Below are 23,736 nucleotides of genomic sequence, written 5' to 3' on the forward strand. Positions count from 1 at the left end.
GACAGGTTTCCTCACCTGCAAAATGATAGGTTTTTCACCGTGAAGCTGAAAGAGACCTTTGATGTTTGTACGGTATGCAACGACAATCATTTCATCGTAATTAATATCATCACTTGTGCTTCTTTTGTTCAACATGTAATTTATGGATTTTTTTCAATTCGATTAGTACATCCCGTGCCATGCTAGACCATATGTATTGGAGAAGCTTGGTTTTGGTTTAGATGACTTTGAGAATGCGGAGACGAGGAGGGCTCACATAAGAACTAAACATGGTTATGAGTTTCTGGTTAAGCTGTACAATGCGGTCGATCGCTCCCATTTTTGTTGCTCTAATTGGGAAGCTCTCTGCAAGGCATATGGATTTGAGGAGGGAATGCGAATAAGATTTGATATTCGTCCTGAAGATTATGATGATGATGATAATATCGACATCTGGGTGGATGTGGATATGCCTCCAGTTTTGCCTAGAGGTGAGTTTTTCAAACTAATTTCTTAAGTTCAGTAACTTATGTTGTTAATTTAAAAATATTTGGTGTTTGTCCGTACTAAACTTATTTATTTATAATTGTCAGCTTATTACTTCAAGAAATACTCGGAAGGTAGTAGACAACACATACTACAGCTATGACTCCAATCTTAATTGTAAGGAGAAAGGTTATCTTGTCTCATTCATAGAAGATGTTGAGGCCTTCAAAACCAGTCACTCTATCAGACAAAATCATACTAGATACGTGCCACTAGTCCATAAATTGCTTGATGGTAACTTCATTGCCAAAAACTTGGTAAGATTTTCTTAATGATGGTAACTTCATTACATACATTATTCTTAAGTAAACTACATTGCTTACTATATATGTTACTATTACGTTTTTGAACAGAGGCTCCCGAAGCAGGTTGTGCCTGACATGCTATTTGGCGAAGGTGATATGCATATGGTTAGCTTACGACCAACTCCTTCGAAGGCTTACCATACTGCATACTCGATTTCTTCAAATGATGGAAGACTCAAAATCAAAGAATGGAGCAAAGTGATGAATGCGCACACACAAATAATTGGAGACAAAATGAATGTGTGGAAGCCACAAGTTGGAGATAGGTTTATGTCCATTCTCCATTATGGTGAAGGAATGGTTTATCTGGTTTATGTGTTTTATGGTATTTTAGCTAGGAGAGAGGAGTAGGTCCTAAGTATTAAGAACAATTAGTTAGTGTTGATTATATATGACTATGATGATGATGAGAAGCTTTTATTATCTGCTACAATGTCTTAGACTTCATGGTGATGCTGAGTAGGAGTAGTGATTATGAGTACTATGATGATGAGGAGGAGGAGTTGTTATTATAACTAGTGACCAAGTTGTTATATGATGTCTCATGGACGAAAATGATGATTATGAGGAGTTATATGACAATGATATATTATGATGATAAGTTGTTAATGATATGATGATGATGATGATGATGATGATGATAAGTTATTATGTCACTGGGTGAAAGAACCGCGGATTAATTTCAAATGGATGGATCCAAAGTGACCATTGGTTACTATGGATCCATGCACTTGAAACTAATCCAAGGTTCTTTCACCTAGTGATTTAATAACTCATTATAATGTAAAAACAATCTCTAAATTGCTACTATATGAAAAATTGTATAAAGGTGTATGAATACGACCTAAAATTCAAAAGAAATAGAATACAGAATAATAGTAGTAGCGATTTTTTTCAAAAGCGCTACTAGTAATTAGCAGTAGCGGTTATTTTGGAAAGCGCTACTAGTAAGAGCATCTCCAGTTGTTTCCCCCACCCCCCATGACACATAAAAATCGTCCCCTGGAGGCGAGCCGGCGATTTGTTCGGCACTGGGGGCAGTTTTGCGCCCAGTCGTCGCCCCTAGCTCGCCCCCAGGCGCGGATGTAGGCCCAATTTTGATGCCCCATTTCAGCGAAAAGGGCCCATATGGGTGAGAATAGGCCCATATTTGGCATGGTTCGCCATGGCTCAGCATTCAATTATCAATGTAAATATATTTTTTAACACATATTTCATCACAGAAAAATCAAATACTCCAACAAAATAGTACAAACAACAAATAGAGAGGCTGCCGCGGCGAACCTCTGCTATTTTTCCGACGGGGAATGGCTATCTACCGGTGAAGGGCGGCGGGCGGCGCCGGGATATAGCTACTGGCGGCCGAGAGCGCGTGGGGTGGGAGGTAGGTCGGGGAAGAAAAGTCTTGACTTTTCACCTGACGGCGTGGGCCAGGCGCGCTTTTCACTTGCGCCGGAGCCCCCAAGCGCCCCCCAGCGCGCCAGGTTCGGCCTGCGCCCGCTGGGCGGAAAAAAGGGTCAAACCAGTGATTTCTATCGTCCTCAGGGCGCGACTGGGGCGTTTTTTTGGCACCGGCACCGAAAAAGTCGCCTGGGGGAGCCTGTTGGGGGCGCGGCTGGAGATCTCTAAATAGATATAGCAGTAGCGAGTGTCGGTAGGCGCTACTGCTAAGCTTTAGGTATAGCACCATATCAGTAGCACGCTTACGCACGCTACTAATAGGCCAAAAACTAGCACTACTACTAGGCTTCTCCCTAGTAGTGTTGGATCATAGATAGGAAGTGGCGGCTCATCCTCCATGAGGCGGCCACCTCCATGCACACCATCAACACTGTTGGACCTCCTCGAACCCAGGGAAGCTTCTCAAGAACAAAATCAGCAAGAGAGAAAACAACACTGTGAACAACCTAAAGCTCTGATGCCAAGATGATAGGGGACGCCTCGAAAACAATCTTTTACGGTGCCAAAGAACTCACAAGGAGAAGCAACAAACGCACTCGAAACTTACTTCAACAAACTTTGTTTCTCTCAAGCGGCAAGGAACAAAAGGAAACACTCTTAAATAAATTGCAGCGGATAACTAGCTTGGTTTACAAGGATGCAACCCAAACCGTGAAACTTGGGAACCTAAGAAGAATCACAAGAGAGAAAAAAGAGGATCATGTATGAATTGAGGGCAGGCCCTCCAATCCACACACGCGAGCTAACACTCAATGATACTAGTGCTCACAACACAACACAACCTCATCGGCTGTCTACAAACATAAACTCAGAAATCTTATCCCCCTTCACATGGAATAGCTGGGCAGTATTTATACTAGAAGCACCCACTAGTTAGGTGTGAAAAAACTCAAAACTAAGGGTAAAATCATGAGTCCCAAGCTGTAGTAGGAGAAAACTTGTTGAGCCTCACGCTGTAATTAATTCATGGACAGCTTGCATGGAAACTTGCACAACTTTTAACTCAAGACCTCAAATGATGCATTGTTTTTTTTCAATGAGCCTTCCAGAATTAATTGGGTTTATGTGGGAAGTTGCAGCTAGAAATCTTATGTGTCATTTCTCCCAAAATAGGCACCGGAAGCTTCGCAACTAAGATAATGGTTTTGCCCATGTCTTCCTTTGGCTGCATTAATGGTTCAACATTTGTGCTAGCATGAACCTCACTCTTGCATGCCTTGGTAATGATCTAGTCCACATCATCCTCCCTTCCTTCAAACAAAACTGTCCTCGGTTTTGAGGTATTCTTCTTGGGCTTCTTCAGTTGTGGGAATTGCTCAACCTTGAGTGCTTGATCCACCATAGGTTCCAAGACATGGTTCACTTCTTGATGCATGAAAGAATACTTGTTAGACCTCCCATGGTGAGTAGCATCATGATCAAACTGCCACGGTCTTCCCAAAAGAAGATGACAAGCTTGCATTGGCACCACATCACAAACCACTTTGTCCACATAACTTCCACTGAAAATTGCACCCTAGCATGATGCGTAATCTTCAGCTTACCAACACCACTCAACCACTTCACATAATATGGTTGGGGATGCCTCCATGTTGATATCCTAGGGGAATGCATAAGATCACTACTAATTATGTTATTGTAGCTACCTCCATCGATGACCACCTTGTAGTTTTTGTCCTTGATCTTGCAAATCGATTGAAACACATTTTGTCGCTGGCCTTCCTCTAAAATAGGAGCATCATCATGAGAAACTTTTTGAACCATGATATTAACACCATCTCCTCCATCTGAACTAAGAGGTGCTCCGGTCTCAAAAGTACAGCATTTTGCATCTTTCTCTTAGATTCAGATTTGTCACTTGAGTCATCGCTGACATATCTATCATTTTTAGTAGCACCTTCTTCAAATTAGGAAAATCCTTCCTGAAGTGACCTCTACCCTTGCATGTATGGCACTGGATATTACTAATGCGACTGACATGAGTATTGGAAGATTCATCCTTTTATGCATTAGCTTGTTTTGCAGTCATCTTGTTGTGTGAGCGAAAAACTGTAGCAACACTTCCATCTACGCCTCGCTGAACTCAACCTCTCCAAGTGCTTGATGCATTGGTTTGGCTGCGATTTTGGCGACGCTTTAGCTGCTTTGCAAATCTTGATATGTAACCATCTCTATCCTTTCTTACACTTCTTCATTCAGCCCATGAAAGTATCTTGATATTGTGGCCTCCTCTGGCTCATTCACTATTGTCCTAATCATCAAAATCTCCATCTCCTTATAGTACTCATCAACACTAGAGTTACCTTGGCACAACCATTGGAGTCGATTGTACAATGTTCTTATGAAATGTTCAGGAACAAAACGCCTCCGTAACAGATTTTTCATTTGCACCCATGTCTCCGGACGACCTCCAGCAAGACACAATTGGTTCCACCAAATCAAAGCATATCCGGTAAACTCAATGGATGCATATCATACCTTCTTCTCCTTTGTATAGCTGTGGCTATCAAAGAACTGATCCACACGCTACTCCCACTCCAAATAATCATCGGGCTTGGTTTTTCCATTGAATGATGGTATGGTAAGTTTGAAGTTACCAATCCCATCATCTTCATGGTCATGATGAGCACGCACATGACCTCTTCGTCCCATGACAAAGCCTTCATGGCCTTCTCCGCGATGATCATGATGAGCACTTCGTGGTCGATGCTCGTAGTAGTTTCGAGCATCATCAGAGTGGTCACTCCGATGCTCTAGTCCTGCTGTATGGGAGTTTTTGTTGTTGATCATGCAGCAAGCCCATCTTGTGGTGGAGATGGTGGCGCCCAATTAGTACCTCGCTAGTCATGGCGAGCACGCCGAGGTGGTGCAGCATAGTAGCTATGAGCATTACCCGAGTAGACGTGAATGTGCTCTCCATGCCCCTCCTCAAGGCGGCGTTGATACTGCTCTTTGGGGAGTTTCGATGTCGACCCCGTGCAGCAAGCCTATCTCAATGGAGTTCCTCGATGAGGGAGTAGCATACCCAATTGGTTGATGATCAAAGGAAGAACATCTTGTAGCTCTGTCAAGTCAAACCATGAACATTAGAATGAATACAAAAAGAAAGTGGCAGAGAAACAGTAATTCAAAGGCAACAACATATTAGAGTGGACACATGTTTTAACAGCAGGCATGTCATGAATGGCAAACTAAAGTGCATGGCTTCACGGTTACAAGACTAATTGGGTGCACAGAGAGATGTTATGAACTTGTTCAGATTGACTAGGACAATTAAGGAATAACAATCAGTGGATATCAAATGGATGCAAATGAGGGTTATTAAAGCAATGCATCCATAAATCCAATCTAAGAATGCTATAACTTGCATCATCATAACCAAAATGATAGGGAAGTGAGAGGATCCATACTCTTGGTCTGGGGAGTCCCACTGACCACCCATGTGTTTGCCGCGATGGAGGCTTGCACTGCATCGACAAAACATAAACAAGTCAGTAATCCCCATCGACATGACAAGCAAGGAAGCAAGAAGCTAGCATACAACCAGAAGAGCACCGTAGATAAATGAAGGAAAGTGCTCACCTTTGGGGTTGAGGAACTGGATGACGAGGTCGTCCTTGAAGATGTTGACCTGCTCGATTGCGGGGATGGTGTTGACGCCCACCCTCTTGAGCATGCTCTGCAGCCACTTGTCATCCGTGGTCGCCATCTTGTGCACCGCCTTCTTCTTCCTGCACCAGACCCCAGCCAACGAGCCAGATTAGCAATTCTAATCCCAACCTTTTCCACAGATCGGTCACGCCAGTCGAGGAGGAGGACCTACCAGTGCACGGTGCCATTGCCGCCGGTGCGGACGGCGCCGACCATCTTCATGAGCCTCTCCTTGTTCATCTGCGGAATCAGCCACCAAACAAACAACCCGTGAGATCTCCATCCTTGTGGTGGGGCGCGCGATCTAAACTGCGGAGGGGTGTGGGAGGAGGGGGGACTGAACTTGCCGGAGTAGGTGGGTCACGTCGGCGCCGGCGGGCGGTGGGGGAGGGGGTGCTCGCTCAAGCTCACCGGAAAGGAGGAAGGGAGCCGACTGCTCTCCTTCCTCGGGCCTGCCTGGATTGAGCATCGCCATGGGGCGGATCTCGCGTGTGAACGTGGGATGCATCGGGTGGGTCGCAGCGGCCTGAGCTAGGGCTTCGGGCGCCGAGAGAGGCAGTGGCTTCTGGTGAGGTGGGGGGCACCGGCGGTGGGGAATTGTGAGGAGTGGAGGAGAAACACAGAAACAAAGGCGAAGGAGGGGTGAGAGGGGGTGGTGGCGGCGGCAAGGAGATCACTTAGCAGTAGTGTTGGGCTTATACCCCAAGTTAACCCAATGCTATTACTATGGCAATGTCCCGGGTGAGACCACTTAGTAGTAGCGTTGGGTATATAACCCGCTCTACTACTATCAACTTAGTAGTAGCGTGGGTTTATAACCCGCGCTACTACTACTGCTTGTCCCGGAGGGCACAATGAAGAACACTTAGTAGCAACGCGGGTATATAACCCTCGCTACTACTATCAACTTAGTAGTAGCGCGGGTTTTATACCCTCGCTACTACTAATTAGCAATAGCGCCTCTTTTTAGACCGCGCTACTGATAAACTTCTGTGTATAAGCTTTTCTCTAGTAGTGTATGTATCAGCTTGAGCATTTATAGTGTCAAAATTTGTAGCAATATGAAGTTATGAGCTAAAAATAATATGAATTTGGACAAAGTAAACCCTCTAATTAAGAAAACTTGCGAAAATTATAACAATGGGTGAAGAACTATTGAGGTGACATTTAATCAGAACACAAGGTACTTTAGATAGAAGATGTGTTATATAGATGACATGATGTGATTAAACCATGATTCGAGAGATTTCATATCAACAAAAGAGATCTCATATCAACAAAACCAGTGGATTTTCCACACTTGAGCTTAAATTCCCCAAGATGAACAATAAATTTGAAAAGTAGGAAAAAAATTCAAAAAATTCTGATTGTTTTTGTGGCAAACATTAAGGAATATTTGGAGTGCATGGAAAAATTCATCACGAAATCACATCGGTGCAAGGCGTGGTAAAAAATCAAAACTGATGCTCTAAAAATATCACATTCAAACGCATTTTGGAGGTCTGATTTTTTTGCCACAACTTCCTCCAATGTGATTTCGGAAAATTTGCATGCACTTCAAGCATTTTTATAGTTTGCCACAAAAACATTCAATTTTTTGGCATTTCTTTTCTATTCCTTATTGATTTTACTGTTCATGACAGGAGCATTTGAGCTCGAGATTAGAAGGATACTTTTGAACCAATATGTCTATATGTCATTTTATCAGGAAAAATAAATCTGTATAGTCCTATTGTCTAGTAAGTAATTTAGTCTATGGAAACATATTTCCAAGGAAAGAACTATAGGAAAACATATCTTCAAGGAAACCATCAACGGCAACCCCTATGAGGAAAATACATGAAGGTATAATGATAAGATATTCAGTCTAACTCATTGTACACATTATTTCAACATGGATGGCCTAAGCAACACGATGAACCACCTAGTATTTTCGGGACAACGTTCAGAAACAAAGACCGAGATCCTGAAGAGATTTTATTACTTCTTCCACCCATCAAAGTACATCACAATTACCACATTGTAGTTCGTCCACCATCATAGAAGGATCAAATCACCCAGGTTACAACCTTGTCCATTGGCAAAGGACAGTACATATAGGTTCAATTTCTAGATTAACTTCTAGTCAGAGGTAAATGCGTGCGGTAGAGTATGGCGTAAAAGAACTTCAGATTTACTAAAGATCCCCAAGTAAAAGAAGGTTGGTTACTGAAACTCAACCCTTGTTCATTAGCAAAGGACAGTATCAGAACATAACAGTAGATGCTATAATTTGGTTGCAGTATTTCATGAGGAAATTAGGTATTCTGTAGAGTAAGGACAAATCATTAGTATTCTAGATTGAAGGAACAAATCTTTGTGCTTATCTAGTGTTTGTTTAGGGAACTCGAGTCGAGAAGCTGCTCCACCTGTATCTTTTTCACTTAATTGTGCAGAACATAGGTGATGAAATGATGGGAGTATTAGCGACTAAATGCATGGCATGTCTCAGCATTGCTTTCAAACAAAGAATTTCCATTGCTTTCAAACAAAGAATTTCCCTCATTGACCATCTTTTCTAGGTGCAAGAGATGTAGAGAACCCATAAATTATCTCTTGTTAAACACGGAGCTTCCCGTCATCTTTTCTTGATAGATTTTCTTTCCTGGTTGCTCTCTTGTGTTAAACATTGCCTTGTGTATCACACATAGGTAGTTAGAGATAGACTTATCTTACCAATCTACTTGTTTATCTTTCCATCTCTTCTCCCCGTATCCCTACTGTATCTCTCTGGTTGTTTCGATCTTAACTAGCGCAATTGTAATGCCACGAGACTTCTATCGCCCCCTATCAATACAATATAAACGCGACTCTCCCTGTATGGAGATTTAAGACCCTTTCAACCTTTTCCACATGGTATACGGAGCTACCCTCTTCCACCTCGTCTAGCCTTTCCTCCGTCTTGATCCAACTATGTCGACCTCCAGCTCCGTTGTCTCCTCTGGCCTCAACAAAAATGTCTCCGAACCCCTCACCAGATCCAACTATGTCCTTTGGCCTGCTCAAACACGTTCCCAGACCATGGGGGCAGTCTCTTTGGACACATAGATCAAACCATAACCAGCAAAACCTCCGAGGGCCAGGATCAGGTTGTGACAAACCCTGCATATGCTCCTTGGTTGATCCAAGACCAACAGATAGTTGCCTACCTCTTGTGCAACCTCTCCAAGGAGGTGTTGGTTCAGGTCGCATCGTTGGAAACTTTGCATGCAATCTAGACCGCGCTTGCAAATATGTCCTCTGCTCAATCCCGATCTCGCCAAAACCACATCCGCATAGCCCTTACCACTGCCCAAAAAGGAACTCAATCCGCTACTGCTTACTTTGGTCAGATGTGTTCTCTCGCAGACGGGAGTGCAGCAGCAGGCAAACCCATCCAGGAAGATGAGCTTGTGTCCCACATCATCTCTGGCCTTGACATGGATTACCAGCCCATTATCACTGCCATCAATATCCGTGTTGAACCCATCACAGTAGAGGAACTCTTCGGTATGGTGGCCACTTTTGATCAGCGCGTCGAGATGTTCCAGGGCACGGGAGCAGGCACCTTCAAATCATCAACCAATGTTGCCTCTCACAACTTGGCGGTGGTCAGTCCAGAGACTCCCGCGGGAAGCCCACTAGAGGAGATGGTGGCAGCGGCCATGGCGGTGGCGGACCTCGTCGCAATTGCGGACAAGGCGATGGTGGCAGCCACTACCCCAACGGTGGTGGCGGTGTCCATTATGGCAGCAACCGTGGTGGTCACTACGATGGCAACCAAAACAACTATGGTGACAGCAATGGGGGCTACAACAGCGGTGATCGACCCTTCTACACCAACAACAGGGGAGGTCAGAACTACAACAACAACTTTCACGGGTATGATGAATATGAGGGCAAGTGTCAAATTTGCAAGAAAACTAATCATATAGCAAAAGAGTGCAATTGGCGTTATGCCGAGGACAATTCCCGGAAGAAGAAGGTTGCCGCGGCAGCAAACCCTTCCTATGGAGTAGATACCAACTGGTATGTTGATTCTGGTGCCTCCGATCACATCACCCATGAGCTCGAGAAGGTCACCATGCATCAAAAATACCATGGTCATGATCAAGTTCATAATGTCGATGGTATAGGTATGGATATAAGCAATATTGGTCATTCATTATTCGGTCCCCACATAGAGATATCCATCTAAATAATATCTTACATTGTCCCACTTCATCAAAAAATCTACTTTCCGTTCATCGCATTGCCCTTGACAATCATGTACTTTTAGAATTTCACCCATTCTTCTTTTTGATCAAGGATCAGGTCACGAAGCAAATCCTCTATTGAGGTAGATGCATGGATGGACTGTACCCGTTGATTCCTCAAGTTACAAGATTCAATAAACAAGTGTGCGGTGCCATCATATTATCTTTGGAGAGATGGCATGCTCGTTTAGGCCACCCTTCTTTTTCCATTGTCCAACAAGTTCTAAGAAAAAATAAACTCCTTTTTGTTGGGGAGCATAATTCTGAAACTATTTGTGACTCTTGCCAAAGAGCGAAAAGTCATCAGTTGCCTTATCCAGTTTCTACTAGCGTTTCTGTTAAGCCATTCCAACTCATATTTCAGATGTGTGGGGTGGGTCCTGCTCCTATTTCTGTTGGAAAACATGCCTACTATGTTAGTTTTATTGATGATTACAGCAAGTATACATATCTTCTTAAGAAAAGATCCAATGTGTTTCAAGTCTTTCTCAATTTCCAAGCTCTCGTAGAAAGGAAGTTTGATAGGAAGATCATTGTTGTCTAGTCTGACTGGGGCGGTGAATATGAAAAGCTAAATTCTTTCTTTAAAAAATTAGGCATATCTCACCACATCTCATGCCCCCACGCACACCAGCAAAATGGCTCCACAGAGCGGAAACATAGACACATTGTCAAAGTAGGTCTCTCCCTACTTGCGGCTGCCTCCATGCCTCTAAAGTTTTGGGACGAAGCTTATCTCACTGATGTTCATCTTATTAACATGCTACCTAGTCGTGTCATCAAAAATGAAACTCCCACTGAGCGACTTTTTCACACTAAACCAGATTATGCTCCTCTTCGTATTTTTGGTCTGCATGTTGGCCCAATCTTCATCCATACAACAACAGAAAACTCATGTTTCGTTCCAAACAATACGTTTTTTTTGGGTTATAGTGCTCAACACAAGGGAGTCAAGTGTCTAGATGTCCCAACTGGTCGAGTCTATATTTCTCGCGATATTGTCTTTGACGAAACCCAATTTCCCTTTGCCAAACTTCATCCCAATGTCGGCGCCCTCCTTCGCAAAGAGATCCTTCTTTTACCCTCCCATCTCACAAGCAGTGGTTGTGGGGAAATAAATAATTGTGAACATCAATATTTGCCTAACCCTCCTAATGATTTTCCTGAGTATTCTAAAGTTAATACAGATGACAATGGGCAAACAGTGATGAAAATGGTGCTAAAAATGGCGTGCAAAATCAAGTTACAAAGCAACATTTCATGTGCATGGAGTTCCCTGGCGGATCTTCTTCGGGATCGCCCCAAGTGACTGCACCATATGGGTCAGATGGATCCGCCGCGGGATCCCCGCCCAGCCCAGCTTCCTTGCTCCTGTCGGGCTCCCCACATGGTTTCTCACGCGCGCGCCGGGCTGTCCAGCCTGAGGTAGCCATGTCTCCCTCCACTCCAAGTGCTATCGGGCCTGCCACTACATCACCAACCACGTCTCGTCAACACGGGCCTCCACTAGCCGACCGACCTATTCCCAAGGCCCGACCGGAGCCTAATTCCCCTACCACGCCTGACGCGGTTGGATCCAGCGCCGATACCCCAGAATCTGCCTCGGGATCCCCCACCACAGTGGATTCGCTCCTGCAGATGCCTGGATCACCTGCGGCTGCCCCTCCTGTGGCCGCTCCTACACCACCACGAAGAAGGCCTTCAACAGGGAGTCACATCCATAATTAATTATAGAAATATTTCCAAATATAGATTAACATGTTTACAGGTGTATCTAGTGAACCCAAGACTCTGGCTGCAGCTCTTGGAGATACTCACTGGAAGCAAGCAATGGAGGACGAATATTCTGCTATGCAACGCAATAAGATGTGGCACTTGGTTCCTCATCGTGAAGGTATCAATTGAATTGACAGCAAATGGGTCTATAGAATTAAGAGAAAGCCAGATGGTAAAATAGATCGTTTCAAAGCACGTTTGGTAGCAAAAGGATTTAAATAGCGCTATGGTATTGATTATGAAGATACTTTTAGTCCTGTTGTCAAGGCTGCATCTATTTGTCTTGTGCTCTCCATTGTTGTTTCCAGGGGGTGGAGTCTCAGAGAGCTAGACATACAGAATGTGTTTCTTCTAGCTGTTCTGGAAGAGGAGGTGTATATGAAACAACCTCCTGGGTATGAGGACAAAAATGTGCCCTTTCATGTCTGCAAACGTGACAAGGCTTTGTATGGGCTCAAGCAAGCACCTCGAGCATGGTACTCTTGGCTGAGTATGAAACTGTAAACGCTTGGTCTGTTCCATCCAAGTCTGACACCTCTCTGTTCATTTACAACAAGTTTCAGACTATCATTTTTGTTCTCATTTATGTTGATGATATTATTGTGACTAGTTCATCTAGTGAAGTAGTAACATCACTACTAAAAGATCTTACGGCAGATTTTGCTTTGAAAGATTTGGAGACTTGCATTACTTCTTAGGCATAGAAGTCAAGAAAACTAAACATGGCATTCACTTATCACAAGGAAAGTATGTGACTGATCTGTTAAGCAGAGTCGGCATGCAAGGTTGTAAACCTTCTCCAACTCCCTTGTCCAGCTCAGAATAGTTATCCTTGACAGAAGGAGCACCTTTGGATTAGGAAGATAGTACCAGCTACAGGAGTATAGTTGGAGCATTACAATACTTGACTCTTACTCGACCTGACATTTCCTTTGCAGTCAATAAAGTTTGCCAGTTTTTACATGCACCTGCTACAGCCCATTGGATAGTTGCAAAGCGCATCTTGAGGTATGTAAAGAATACAACAAACATTGGTCTAGCTATAAATAAATCCTCCTGTCTTCGCATCAATGCCTTCTCTGAGGCGGATTGGGATGGTTGTGTGGATGATAGACGCTCAACATGGGGATTTGCTATGTTTTATGGATCCACTTTAATTTCATGATGTGCAAAGAAACAAGCTACTGTTTCCAGGTCCATTAGCGAGGCAGAGTATAAAGCATTAGCTAATGCAACAACTGAAATCATTTGGGTGCAGGCTCTGCTAAATGAACTTGAAGTATCACATGTTCAGACTCCTATACTTTGGTGTGACAATCTTGGTGCAACCTACCTTTCTACTAATCCTGTTTTTCATGCAAGAACTAAACACATTGAGATAGATTTCCGTTTTGTCAGAGAAAGAGTTTCAAACAATGAATTGGAAATCAGATTCATACCTTCCAAGGATCATCTTGCAGATGGGTTCACAAAGGCACTTCCTACAATAAGCTCTGAAGAGTTTAAACGTAATCTCAACTTTTGCAATTGTGATTAAGGGGGGGTGTTAAACATTGCCTTGTGTATCACGCATTGGTAGTTAGAGATAGACTTATCTTACCAATGTACTTATTTATCTTTCTATCTCTTCTCCCCGTATCCCTATTCACTAGTAGAAAAGGGGGTATTGGTCCAGGCCGGGTCAGCCCATTAGTCCCGGTTCAATCCAGAACCGGGACCAATGGGAGCATTGGACCCAGTTCGTGAGCCCCGGGGGCCGGCCGGGCCACGTGGGCCATTGATCCCGGTTCGTCTGGACCTTTTGGTCCCGGTTGGTGGGACGAACCGGGACCAATGTGCCTTGGTCCTGGCCCACCACCATTGGTCCCGGTTGGTGGCCTGAACCCGGACCAAAGGCTTCCCTTTAGTCCTGGTTCAAGCCAAGAACCGGGACCAATTAATTGCCTATGTATACGCCCGCGAGCAGAGCACTCTTAGTGCTCTGTTTTTCGTGGCCGGCGAGGAGAGAGCTTTGTGGTGCTCTAGCTCACCTCCAATGCACACGAGGTGTTCGATGGAATGCCCGAGCCACACTACTTAAGCTTTCTCCTCTCCAAGCTCGATCTCCAAGCTCCATTTTCCTCAATATTTGTCTAGGTTTAGCGGTCTGTCACGTCCCATCCCCGTCTTCACCGACGTTGATCGCCCGCGCCGATCTCATCGCCGGCACCACCGTGGTGAGCCTCTTGTTCTTATCTTCTTTCTGAAAGGAAAAAAATATTACTTGTATGTTTATATATATAGATACTTGTATAATTTTCTTACTTTTATTATTGCATCTTATATAGTGTGATGGTTTTGGTATCCGCCCTCGTCGCCCCTCGTCCTGTCTATGATTCGGATGTGGTATATATTATCTATTCATAACTATTAGTTCATCTATTGTTTATGACAATTATGCCGACCAACGTGACATAGATTTTATTTATCTAGGAGGTTGTTGAACCGGAAATTCCAACCGATCCTATTGTCGAGAGGTTAAATTTAGTTGAAGAAGAAAACAATTTCTTGAAGGAAAAAATTAGAAAATTTGAGGAGGAGAAGATGATATTGGAGTTGCATGTTGCGGATGTCGTGGATGATCACAAGATCAAGATGGATGCAATGCGCTTGAAGATTAGAAATATTAGAAAATATGTCATTCATACCGAGGCTTGGTATCATTATGTCATTGGATCAGTTGTTACATTGGTTGCGATTATGATCGCATTTGTTTTCGCATTGAAATGTTTTACATAGTTTCGATGTATGGATTAATTAATTTAGATGCTCTGCAGAGCTTTATGTTGTTAGATGAGAACTATGTATGTACTTTGGTTTTAATGTGATGATGAACTTCTATTAATTTGGTCACTTAATTATCTATTCATGATGTTCTGTAATGATTTTTGACACACTTAATTATATATAATGCACGCAGATGAACCGGCAATGGATGTACGGTTCAAGACACACCTCCGAGTACATTAAGGGCATGCATGAATTTCTCGAAGTGGCTGAGGCAAACAAGCAGAATGGTTTTATGTGTTGTCCATTCCCTATATGTGGGAATACGAAGTCTTACTCTGACCGGAAAATCCTTCACACCCACCTTCTTTACAAGGGTTTCATGCCACACTATAATGTTTGGATGAGGCACGGAGAAATAGGGGTTATGATGGAAGACGGCGAAGAAGAAAAGTACGATGACAACTATGTGCCCCCTAAATATGGTGATGCTACTGAAGATCAAGAGGAACCAGACGATGTGCACGATGATGCTGCAACAGGCGAAGCTGCTGAAGATCAAGAGGAACCAGACGATGTGCCCGATGATGATGATCTCCGCCGGGTCATTGTCGATGCAAGGACGCAATGCGAAAGTCAAAAGGAGAAGCTGAAGTTCGATCGCATGTTAGAGGACCACAAAAAAGGGTTGTACCCCAATTGCGAAGATGGCAACACAAAGCTCGGTACCGTACTGGAATTGCTGCAGTGGAAGGCAGAGAATGCTGTGCCTGACAAAGGATTTGAGAAGCTACTGAAAATATTGAAGAAGAAGCTTCCAAAGGATAATGAATTGCCCGACCGTACATACGCAGCCAAGAAGGTCGTATGCCCTCTAGGATTGGAGGTGCAGAAGATACATGCATGCCCTAATGACTGCATCCTCTACCGCGGTTCATACAAGGATCTGAACGCATGCCCGGTATGCGGTGCATTACGGTATAAGATCGGACGAGATGACTCTGGTGATGTTGATGGCGAGCCCCCCAGGAAGAGGGTTCCTGTGAAGGTGATGTGGTATGCTCCTATAATACCACGGTTGAAACGTCTGTTCAGAAACGGAGAGCATGCCAAGTTGATGCGATGGCACGGTGAGGACCGTAAGAAAGACGGGAAGTTGAGAGCACCCGCTGACGGGTCGCAGTGGAGAAAAATTGAGAGAAAGTACTGGGATGAGTTTGCAAGTGACCCAAGGAACGTATGGTTTGCTTTAAGTGCGGATGGCATTAATCCTTTCGGGGAGCAGAGCAGCAATCACAGCACCTGGCCCGTGACTCTATGTATGTATAACCTTCCTCCTTGGATGTGCATGAAGCGGAAGTTCATTATGATGCCAGTTCTCATCCAAGGCCCTAAGCAACCCGGCAACGACATTGATGTGTACCTAAGGCCATTAGTTCAAGAACTTTTACAACTGTGGAATGGAAATGGTGTACGTACGTGGGATGAGCACAAACAGGAGGAATTTCACCTAAAGGCGTTGCTGTTCGTGACCATCAACGATTGGCCTGCTCTCAGTAACCTATCAGGACAGACAAACAAGGGATACCACGCATGCATGCACTGTTTACTGGACACCGATAGTATATACCTGGGAAGCTGCAGGAAGAATGTGTACCTAGGCCATCGTCGATTTCTTCCAACCAACCATCAATGTCGAAAGAAAGGCAAGCATTTCAAAGGTGAGGCAGATCACCGGAGGAAGCCCGCCATGCGTACCGGTGATCACATACTTGCTATGGTCAATGATTTACACGTAATCTTTGGAAAGGGTCCCGGCGGACTAGCTGTTCCAAGTGATGTTGGGGGACACACACCCATGTGGAAGAAGAAATCTATATTTTGGGACCTACCCTACTGGAAAGACCTAGAGGTCCGCTCTTCGATCGACATGATGCACGTGACGAAGAACCTTTGCGTGAACCTTCTAGGCTTCTTGGGCGTGTATGGGAAGACAAAAGATACAGCTGAGGCATGGTAGGACCTGCAACGTTTGCACGAAAAAGACGGCATGCCTCCAAAGCAGTATGAAGTTCCTGCCAGCTATGCTCTTACCAAAGAAGAGAAGGAAATCTTCTTTGAAAGCCTGTTTAGTATGAAGGTCCCGACTGGCTTCTCATCGACTATAAAAGGAATAATAAATATGTCAGAGAAAAAGTTTCAGAACCTAAAGTCTCATGACTGCCACGTGATTATGACACAACTGCTTCCGGTTGCATTGAGGGGGCTTCTACCGGAAAACGTCTGATTAGCCATTGTGAAGCTATGTGCATTCCTCAATGCAATCTCTCAGAAGGTGATCGATCCAGAAATCATACCAAGGCTAAGGAGTGATGTGGTGCAATGTCTTGTCAGTTTCGAGCTGGTGTTACCACCATCCTTCTTCAATATCATGACGCACGTCCTAGTTCATCTAGTTGACGAGATTGTCATTCTGGGCCCCATATTTCTACACAATATGTACCCCTTTGAGAGGTTCATGGGAGTCCTAAAGAAATATGTCCGTAACCGCGCTAGGCCAGAAGGAAGCATCTCCATGGGCCATCAAACAGAGGATGTCATCGGGTTTTGTGTTGACTTCATTCCTGGCCTTAAGAAGATAGGTCTCCCTCAATCGCGGTATGAGGGGAGACTGACTGGAAAAGGCACGCTTGGAAGGGACTCAATAATATGCAGGGACGGATATTCTTGGTCTCAAGCATGCTACACAGTTCTACAGAACTCTACCTTGGTGACCCCGTATGCCGATGAACACAAGAACAGTCTGCGCTCCAAACACCCGGAGTAGTGCGACGATTGGATTACATGTGAACACATCAGGACTTTCAGCAGTTGGTTGGAAGCACGTCTCAGAGGTGACAACACTGTTTGTGATGAGCTGTACTTGTTGTCCAGGGGACCATCTTCGACTGTTACGCTTTGGAAAGGATACGAGATAAATGGGAATACATTTTACATGATTAACCAAGATCAAAAGAGCACCAACCAAAACAGCGGTGTCCGACTTGATGCAACAACCGAGAGGGGAAAGGACACATATTATGGTTACATAGTGGACATATGGGAACTTGACTACGGACATGATTTTAAGGTCCCTTTGTTTAAGTGCAAATGGGTCAATCTGTCAGGAGGCGGGGTACAGGTAGACCCACAGTACGGAAATGACAACAGTGGATCTGGAAAATCTTGGGCACACTGACGAACCGTTCGTCCTAGCCAATGATGTGGCACATGTTATCTATGTGAAGGACATGTCTACCAGACAGAGAAAAAGAAAAGATAAGGAAGTGAATACATCATACAATGAGGCAAAGCGCCACATAGTTCTTTCAGGAAAAAGGGACATCGTGGGAGTGGAGGGCAAGACAGACATGTCTGAAGATTATGAAAAGTTTCGTGAAATTCCTCCCTTCAAAGTCAAGGCTGACCCCAGCATCCTGATAAGCGATGAAGATTATCCATGGTTACGGCACAATAAGCAAATGACACAAGCGAAGAAAAAGTGAAGACTTTCTCCCGCAACTATTATGATGATACCATGCCAACTTTGTAACACACGAGTATGATATCATTGTCCGTTTTGTACATGCACATGCTATGTGGGTGAATTTATGATACCATGCAAACTTTCAACTTTTTCATAGTTCATTTGAAATGCTTTAATGCCTTATGGTTCGGCCCTCGTAATAATTAAAAATAGCAACAATAAGTATTTTGTTGTAAGTAGAAACAAAATAAAATAAATAAAGCAAGAAAAAAAAACAAAAAAACAAAAAAAGTGTTTTCAAATTTGAAAACTAATGGCACTAACAGAAAGTTTATAATTTTTTTAAAACTAAAAGCAAAAAGAATTAAAAAAATAAAGGAAAAAACAAAAGAAAATAAATAATGTAGAAAACAAAACAAAAAAACAATTAAAAATAGCAACAATAAGTATTTTGTTGTAAGTAGAAACAAAATAAAATAAATAAAGCAAGAAGAAAACAAGAAAACAAAAAAGTGTTTTCAAATTTGAAAACTAATGGCACTAACAGAAAGTTTATAATTTTTCTAAAACTAAAAGCAAAAAGAATTAAAAAATAAAGCAAAAAACAAAAGAAAATAAATAATGCAGAAAACAAAACAAAAAAAACTAGAATATAATTAAAAATAGCAACAATAAGTATTTTGTTGTAAGTAGAAACAAAATCAAATAAATAAAGCAAGAAAGAAAACAAAAAAACAAAAAAATGCCTCCTACTGGGCCCCTACGGCCTGAATACGACTAGAAACCCTACCATGGGCCAGGATTCAGGCCCGCAGTAGGCCCAGAAGGCCCATCAGGCAAAGCAGTAGCAAATAGGCCGCAATCCTACGGTGGAGAGGAACTCGAGAGGGGTGCGGCAGTGGGGCTTATAAACCACTGCGCGCCCCTCTGAACTAGCGAGGTGGGACTAAACTTTGGCCCCGACGCAAGCAGCACAGGGTCCTTTGGTCCCGGTTGGTGGCACCAACCGGGACTAAAGGGGGGGGCATGAGTCCCGGTTGGTGCCACCAACCGGGACCAAAGGCCGCCGCTCCCCGCACTTTGGGCTGCTGAAAAGAGGCCTTTGGTCCCGGTTGGTGGCACCAACCGGGACTAAAGGGTGCATTAGTCCCGGTTGGTTTCATGAACCGGGACCAATGCTCTTGCTATATATACAGCACTTAGAAAAATTTGATGAACACATCGCCAGTTGCCATCGACGCCGCCAGGCTGCCCAGATCGACACCGTCGGCTGCGCCGCCCCGACGCCGTCCGCGCGCCCCCGTCGTCGCCCCTGCCCCGACGCCGCCCGCCGCCCGCCGCCCGCCCCCGCCAATGCCGCCCGCCCTCGCCCGTCGTCGCCGTCGCCGACCATGCCCCTGCCCCGGTCCGCCGTGGTCATCGCCGACGCCCTCGCCGCCGCCGCCGTCGCCCTCGCCGGCCACGCCCCTGCCCCGGCCCGCCGTGGTCGTCGCCGACGCCCTCGCCGCCGCCGCCGTCGCCCTCGTCGGCCGCCCCTATTGTGAGCCGCCGCCGTCGAGGCTCTGTGTTTAGTGCTTTTTTCATACATACATGTGTATTTTATGTTCATTGCATTTTTTTCATATATATAATTAATGTATATATGTATGTGGTAGCTATATGATGACTGGATGTGGCTATGTATGTATGAATATAATGTTCATAGCATTTTTTGTTTATATATGTTTTTTCATATATGTATTCATTTTTTATTTAGGTTGTTAGTAGATATCGATTTTAGGTTAGTGCATTTTAATTAGGTTGGTGTAGAGGAAAAAGTAAAATAAAGAAAAGGAAGAAAAGAGGAAGAAGGAAGAAGGAAGAATAAGAAGAAAAAGAATGAGAGGAAAAAGGAAAATAAGAATAGGAAGAAAAGGAGAAGAAGAGGACAGGAAAAGAAGAGGAGAAATAAATAAGAAGAAGAAAAAAGAAGAAAAAGAAGAGGAGAAGAAGAAAGGAATAGAGGAGAAGAAGAAAAAATAGAAAAAAAATATTTTTTCTTCTTGTCCTCTATTCCTTTCTTCTTCTTCTTCCTTCTTCCTTCTTCCTCTTTTCTTCCTTTTCCTTAATTATTTTCCTTTCTCGAGGGAGAAGAAGAAAAAGAAGAGGAGAAGAAAAAAGAAAGGAATAGAGGAGAAATAAATAAGAAGAACAAAAAAAGAAGAAAAGGAAGAGGAGAAGAAGAAAGGAATAGAGGAGAAGAAGAAAAAATAGAATTGAGAAGAAGAAAGGAATAGAGGAGAAGAAGAAAAAATAGAATTCTATTTTTTCTTCTTCTCCTCTATTCCTTTCTTTTTCTCCTCTTTTTTTTCTTCTTTTTTTCTTCGATCTTCTCCTCTATTCCTTTCTTCTTCTCCTCTTTTTATTTCTTCTTCGTTTTCTTATGTTTTATCGGGTTTGTCGCCTTCGCCCTCGCCGCCCCCTCGAGATAACTTCGACATGAGGGGCGGTCGATATATATACCCCCTCTTGACCGTGACAACCCTATACAACGGCAGCACCCCCCCCCCGGCCCTCTCGCTCGACTAAAACTCTCGAGGCCACCCAAATTTACCAAGTTAAAAGGGCGTTGTCGTCGAGGCCACCCCAAACCCTTGAAGCGTTGTGTCGAGGCGATCCCAAACCCTAGAGAAGCAGCGTCGAGGCCACTAACATGATTCCTTATTGTCATTAGCTAGCTAGTTCTACGTTTGCCACTAATATATATCCATCTGTACCATGTTTGAATAATAATTGACATGTTGTAAATATTTGCAGAAACTATGGAGCACTACTGAGACGAAGCAACAGAAGCGATGTTGGGGGAGATAATCACAGAAGGAACTGATGTCATTACGTCATTTTTCAACGACGTCGTTGGTCAGGAAGGACTGGGTGAAGAAGAGGGCCATGTTCATGATGGCTCCGGCCCATTAATGCCGGTACAAGAAGAGGGCTATGTTCAAGACGGCTCCGGTGATGATCCAATGGAGGTACAAGAAGGAGACCGTGCTGACTGCTCCGGTGACCGAACCGAGTCCGGCCAGGTATATATATATTAGTTAAGCCCGTGCTGACTAGTTAATTGATGCATTCATTGCTTTGGTATATGTACACATATTAATTACTCTCGTCTTTCTTCCTTTTAATTTCTAGCCCTCCGGATCGAGCACAACTTCGGTAAGGAGATGAGGCCCGAAGAAAAAGTTGAGCTCAGATGAAAGGTTTGAGATCATAGAAATCACGCCCGACGGTGAACCGATTGAACCCATCCGGACAAAGAACGCATTTTCTGCTCAGTGCGGGGTTCTTGTTAGGGACAAGATCCCAATCAGCATCCAGCAATGGTATAAGCCTAAGGACGACCCTGAGGTGTCTTATGTCAATGATATGCAGAAAGAAGATCTTTGGACTCAGCTGAAAGCAAATTTCACCCTACCGCTAGAGGAGGATCCGGAGAAGCCAGTTAAAGAGCAATTAATCAAGTCTTGTGCTCTTAAGAAGATGGCAACCCTATTCAGGAGGTGGAGGAAAGAGTTGAACCATTTTGTCGGAAAAAAAAGACACCAGAATTCATCGGCAAATTGAAGATCAAAGATCACTGGCCCGCATTTGTGGCCCACAAGACATCGGAAAAGAGTAAAAAGATGTCCGCGATGAACAAGAAAAATGCTGCGAAGAAGAAGCTTCACCATCGCACGGGGTCAGGTGGCTACCTCAAAGCTCGTCCTAAGTGGTCCAAGGAGGAGAATGATCTGCTTGAAAAAGGGATCGAACCAGAGACAATGAGATGGCCAGACCGTTGCCGGACTTGGTTCTTCGGGGCTGGCGGAACCTTGGACCCTGTATCAGGGATGTGCCGTTGGACGAACGAGCAACTGGAACTACCAGTCAAGAACCTTCGACACTATATCAATGCAACGCAGAAAGGGACGTTCGTACCAGATAGGGAGAAGTACAAGCTCACAATGGCCCTCGGGAATCCTGAGCACCCTGGACGGACACGAGGCACGCCAGGCTCCATTCCGTGGAAGGTTGGTTTTCCGGACGCAGGGGGTTACAAAACCCACCAGAGGAGGAAGAAACTGGAGCAGGGCCAACTGCAGGCGCTGCACGAAAGGGTAATGGGGCTAGAGGAACGAGAAGAGGAATGAGAAGCAGCAGATCGCAGCAAACGACCTGCCGAAGCTTCCCCCGAAGCTACCCCGCCATCTCAGCGGAGAAGCAGCGTGGCTTCCACCGAGCTGCTTCACCCGGAGCATGTCTTGACGGCTCCTGCCAGCTATCCTGTGGATGCTATCACGGAGTCTCAACATTGCCACATTATGGCGCGATGGATGAATTTGAAGGTCAAGGCGGCTGTTGGCTCTGTTTATCTTGGTGGACCCGGCACAACTTATCACTGCCAGCCGATTCCAGAAGGATATGCTAAGGTGATGGTGGATGAAATAACGGAGGGATTTGAGGACCTCCTACTTGACCACCCTACCGGTGAAGGGGAGACTAGGCTAGGTTCTGCTCTGAAGACTCCATGCCTATGGCGGAAGGAGCTCATCAACCTTCCGAACTGGACGCCTCCGCCTCCTCCTCCTCCAGCGAGTCAGGGCACTCCGCCTCCTCCATCGCCTCCTCCTCTGGCGAGTGACTATCAGGGCACGTGTGGCGGCACTCTGCCTCCTTCTCCGGCGCGTGGCGGCACTCCGCCTCCTTCTCCACCTGCGCCGGCGCTCCCGAGTAGCCAGCAGCCTCCTCCTTCTTCGCCTCGCCAGCAAGGGCGGAAGAGACCCGCCGCCGCCCCGGCTGCTCCGGCGCGTCGTACTCCTTCTCCTCCGCCTCGTAAGCAAGCACGAAAGAAGACAGACGCCGCAGCCGCTCTGTCTGCTCTGGCGTCTAGCAGCACAACCAGAGGTGGGACGCAATACAAATACGGTCCACCTCTCAAGCCTCTAGAGAAGTTACCGTATGAGAGGACCGAGGAGGAAAACGTTACGATTGTGCGGACCCACGTGAAGGAGTTCTTTGAAGGGGTGAAAGCAAAGAGACATCCACCTCCGGAGGAGAAGGTAGATCCAGTGAAAGCAAAGCACACTATCGATGCCCTGAGGAAACCACCAAAGTCTCCGCCGAGAACCAACTATGAGCGCATTACTGAACAGACATATCTCCAAGCCCAGCGGTCGGGAACTACTGTCAGTGCTAAAAGGTCAAAAGAACGAGCAAAGGGGAAAAAATTGCCTAGCTCGGCGAACAAGCACAGCAATCGTGCCCCCCGCTCAATGTGTCTAATGCTCCGGGGACGGTGGCCGGTTATGACAATCTTGAAGATTACCTGCCTGACAATCAACTTCCTGATTTCTTGGAGGTGGACGAACACAGATACGAGTACGGGAAGCCTCTCGCCAAAGATGAAAAATCTCTGACAACAATGATGCGA

General features: G+C 44.9%; 1 protein-coding gene across 1 annotated transcript; it reads right to left on the reverse strand.

The window, feature by feature from the left end:
- Window positions 1-5,278: 5,278 nt before the first annotated feature.
- Window positions 5,279-6,182, reverse strand: LOC123076661 (nascent polypeptide-associated complex subunit beta-like). The gene is made up of 4 exons (XM_044498793.1): window positions 6,115-6,182; window positions 5,874-6,022; window positions 5,702-5,758; window positions 5,279-5,355 (listed from the first exon to the last, which is right to left on the reverse strand). The coding sequence occupies exons 1-4, from the start codon at window positions 6,180-6,182 to the stop codon at window positions 5,279-5,281; spliced, it is 351 nt and encodes a 116-aa protein (XP_044354728.1).
- Between the last annotated feature and the right edge of the window lie 17,554 nt (window positions 6,183-23,736).

This window comes from Triticum aestivum, chromosome 1B (genome assembly GCF_018294505.1).
Source record: "Triticum aestivum cultivar Chinese Spring chromosome 1B, IWGSC CS RefSeq v2.1, whole genome shotgun sequence".
Taxonomy (NCBI): domain Eukaryota; kingdom Viridiplantae; phylum Streptophyta; class Magnoliopsida; order Poales; family Poaceae; genus Triticum; species Triticum aestivum.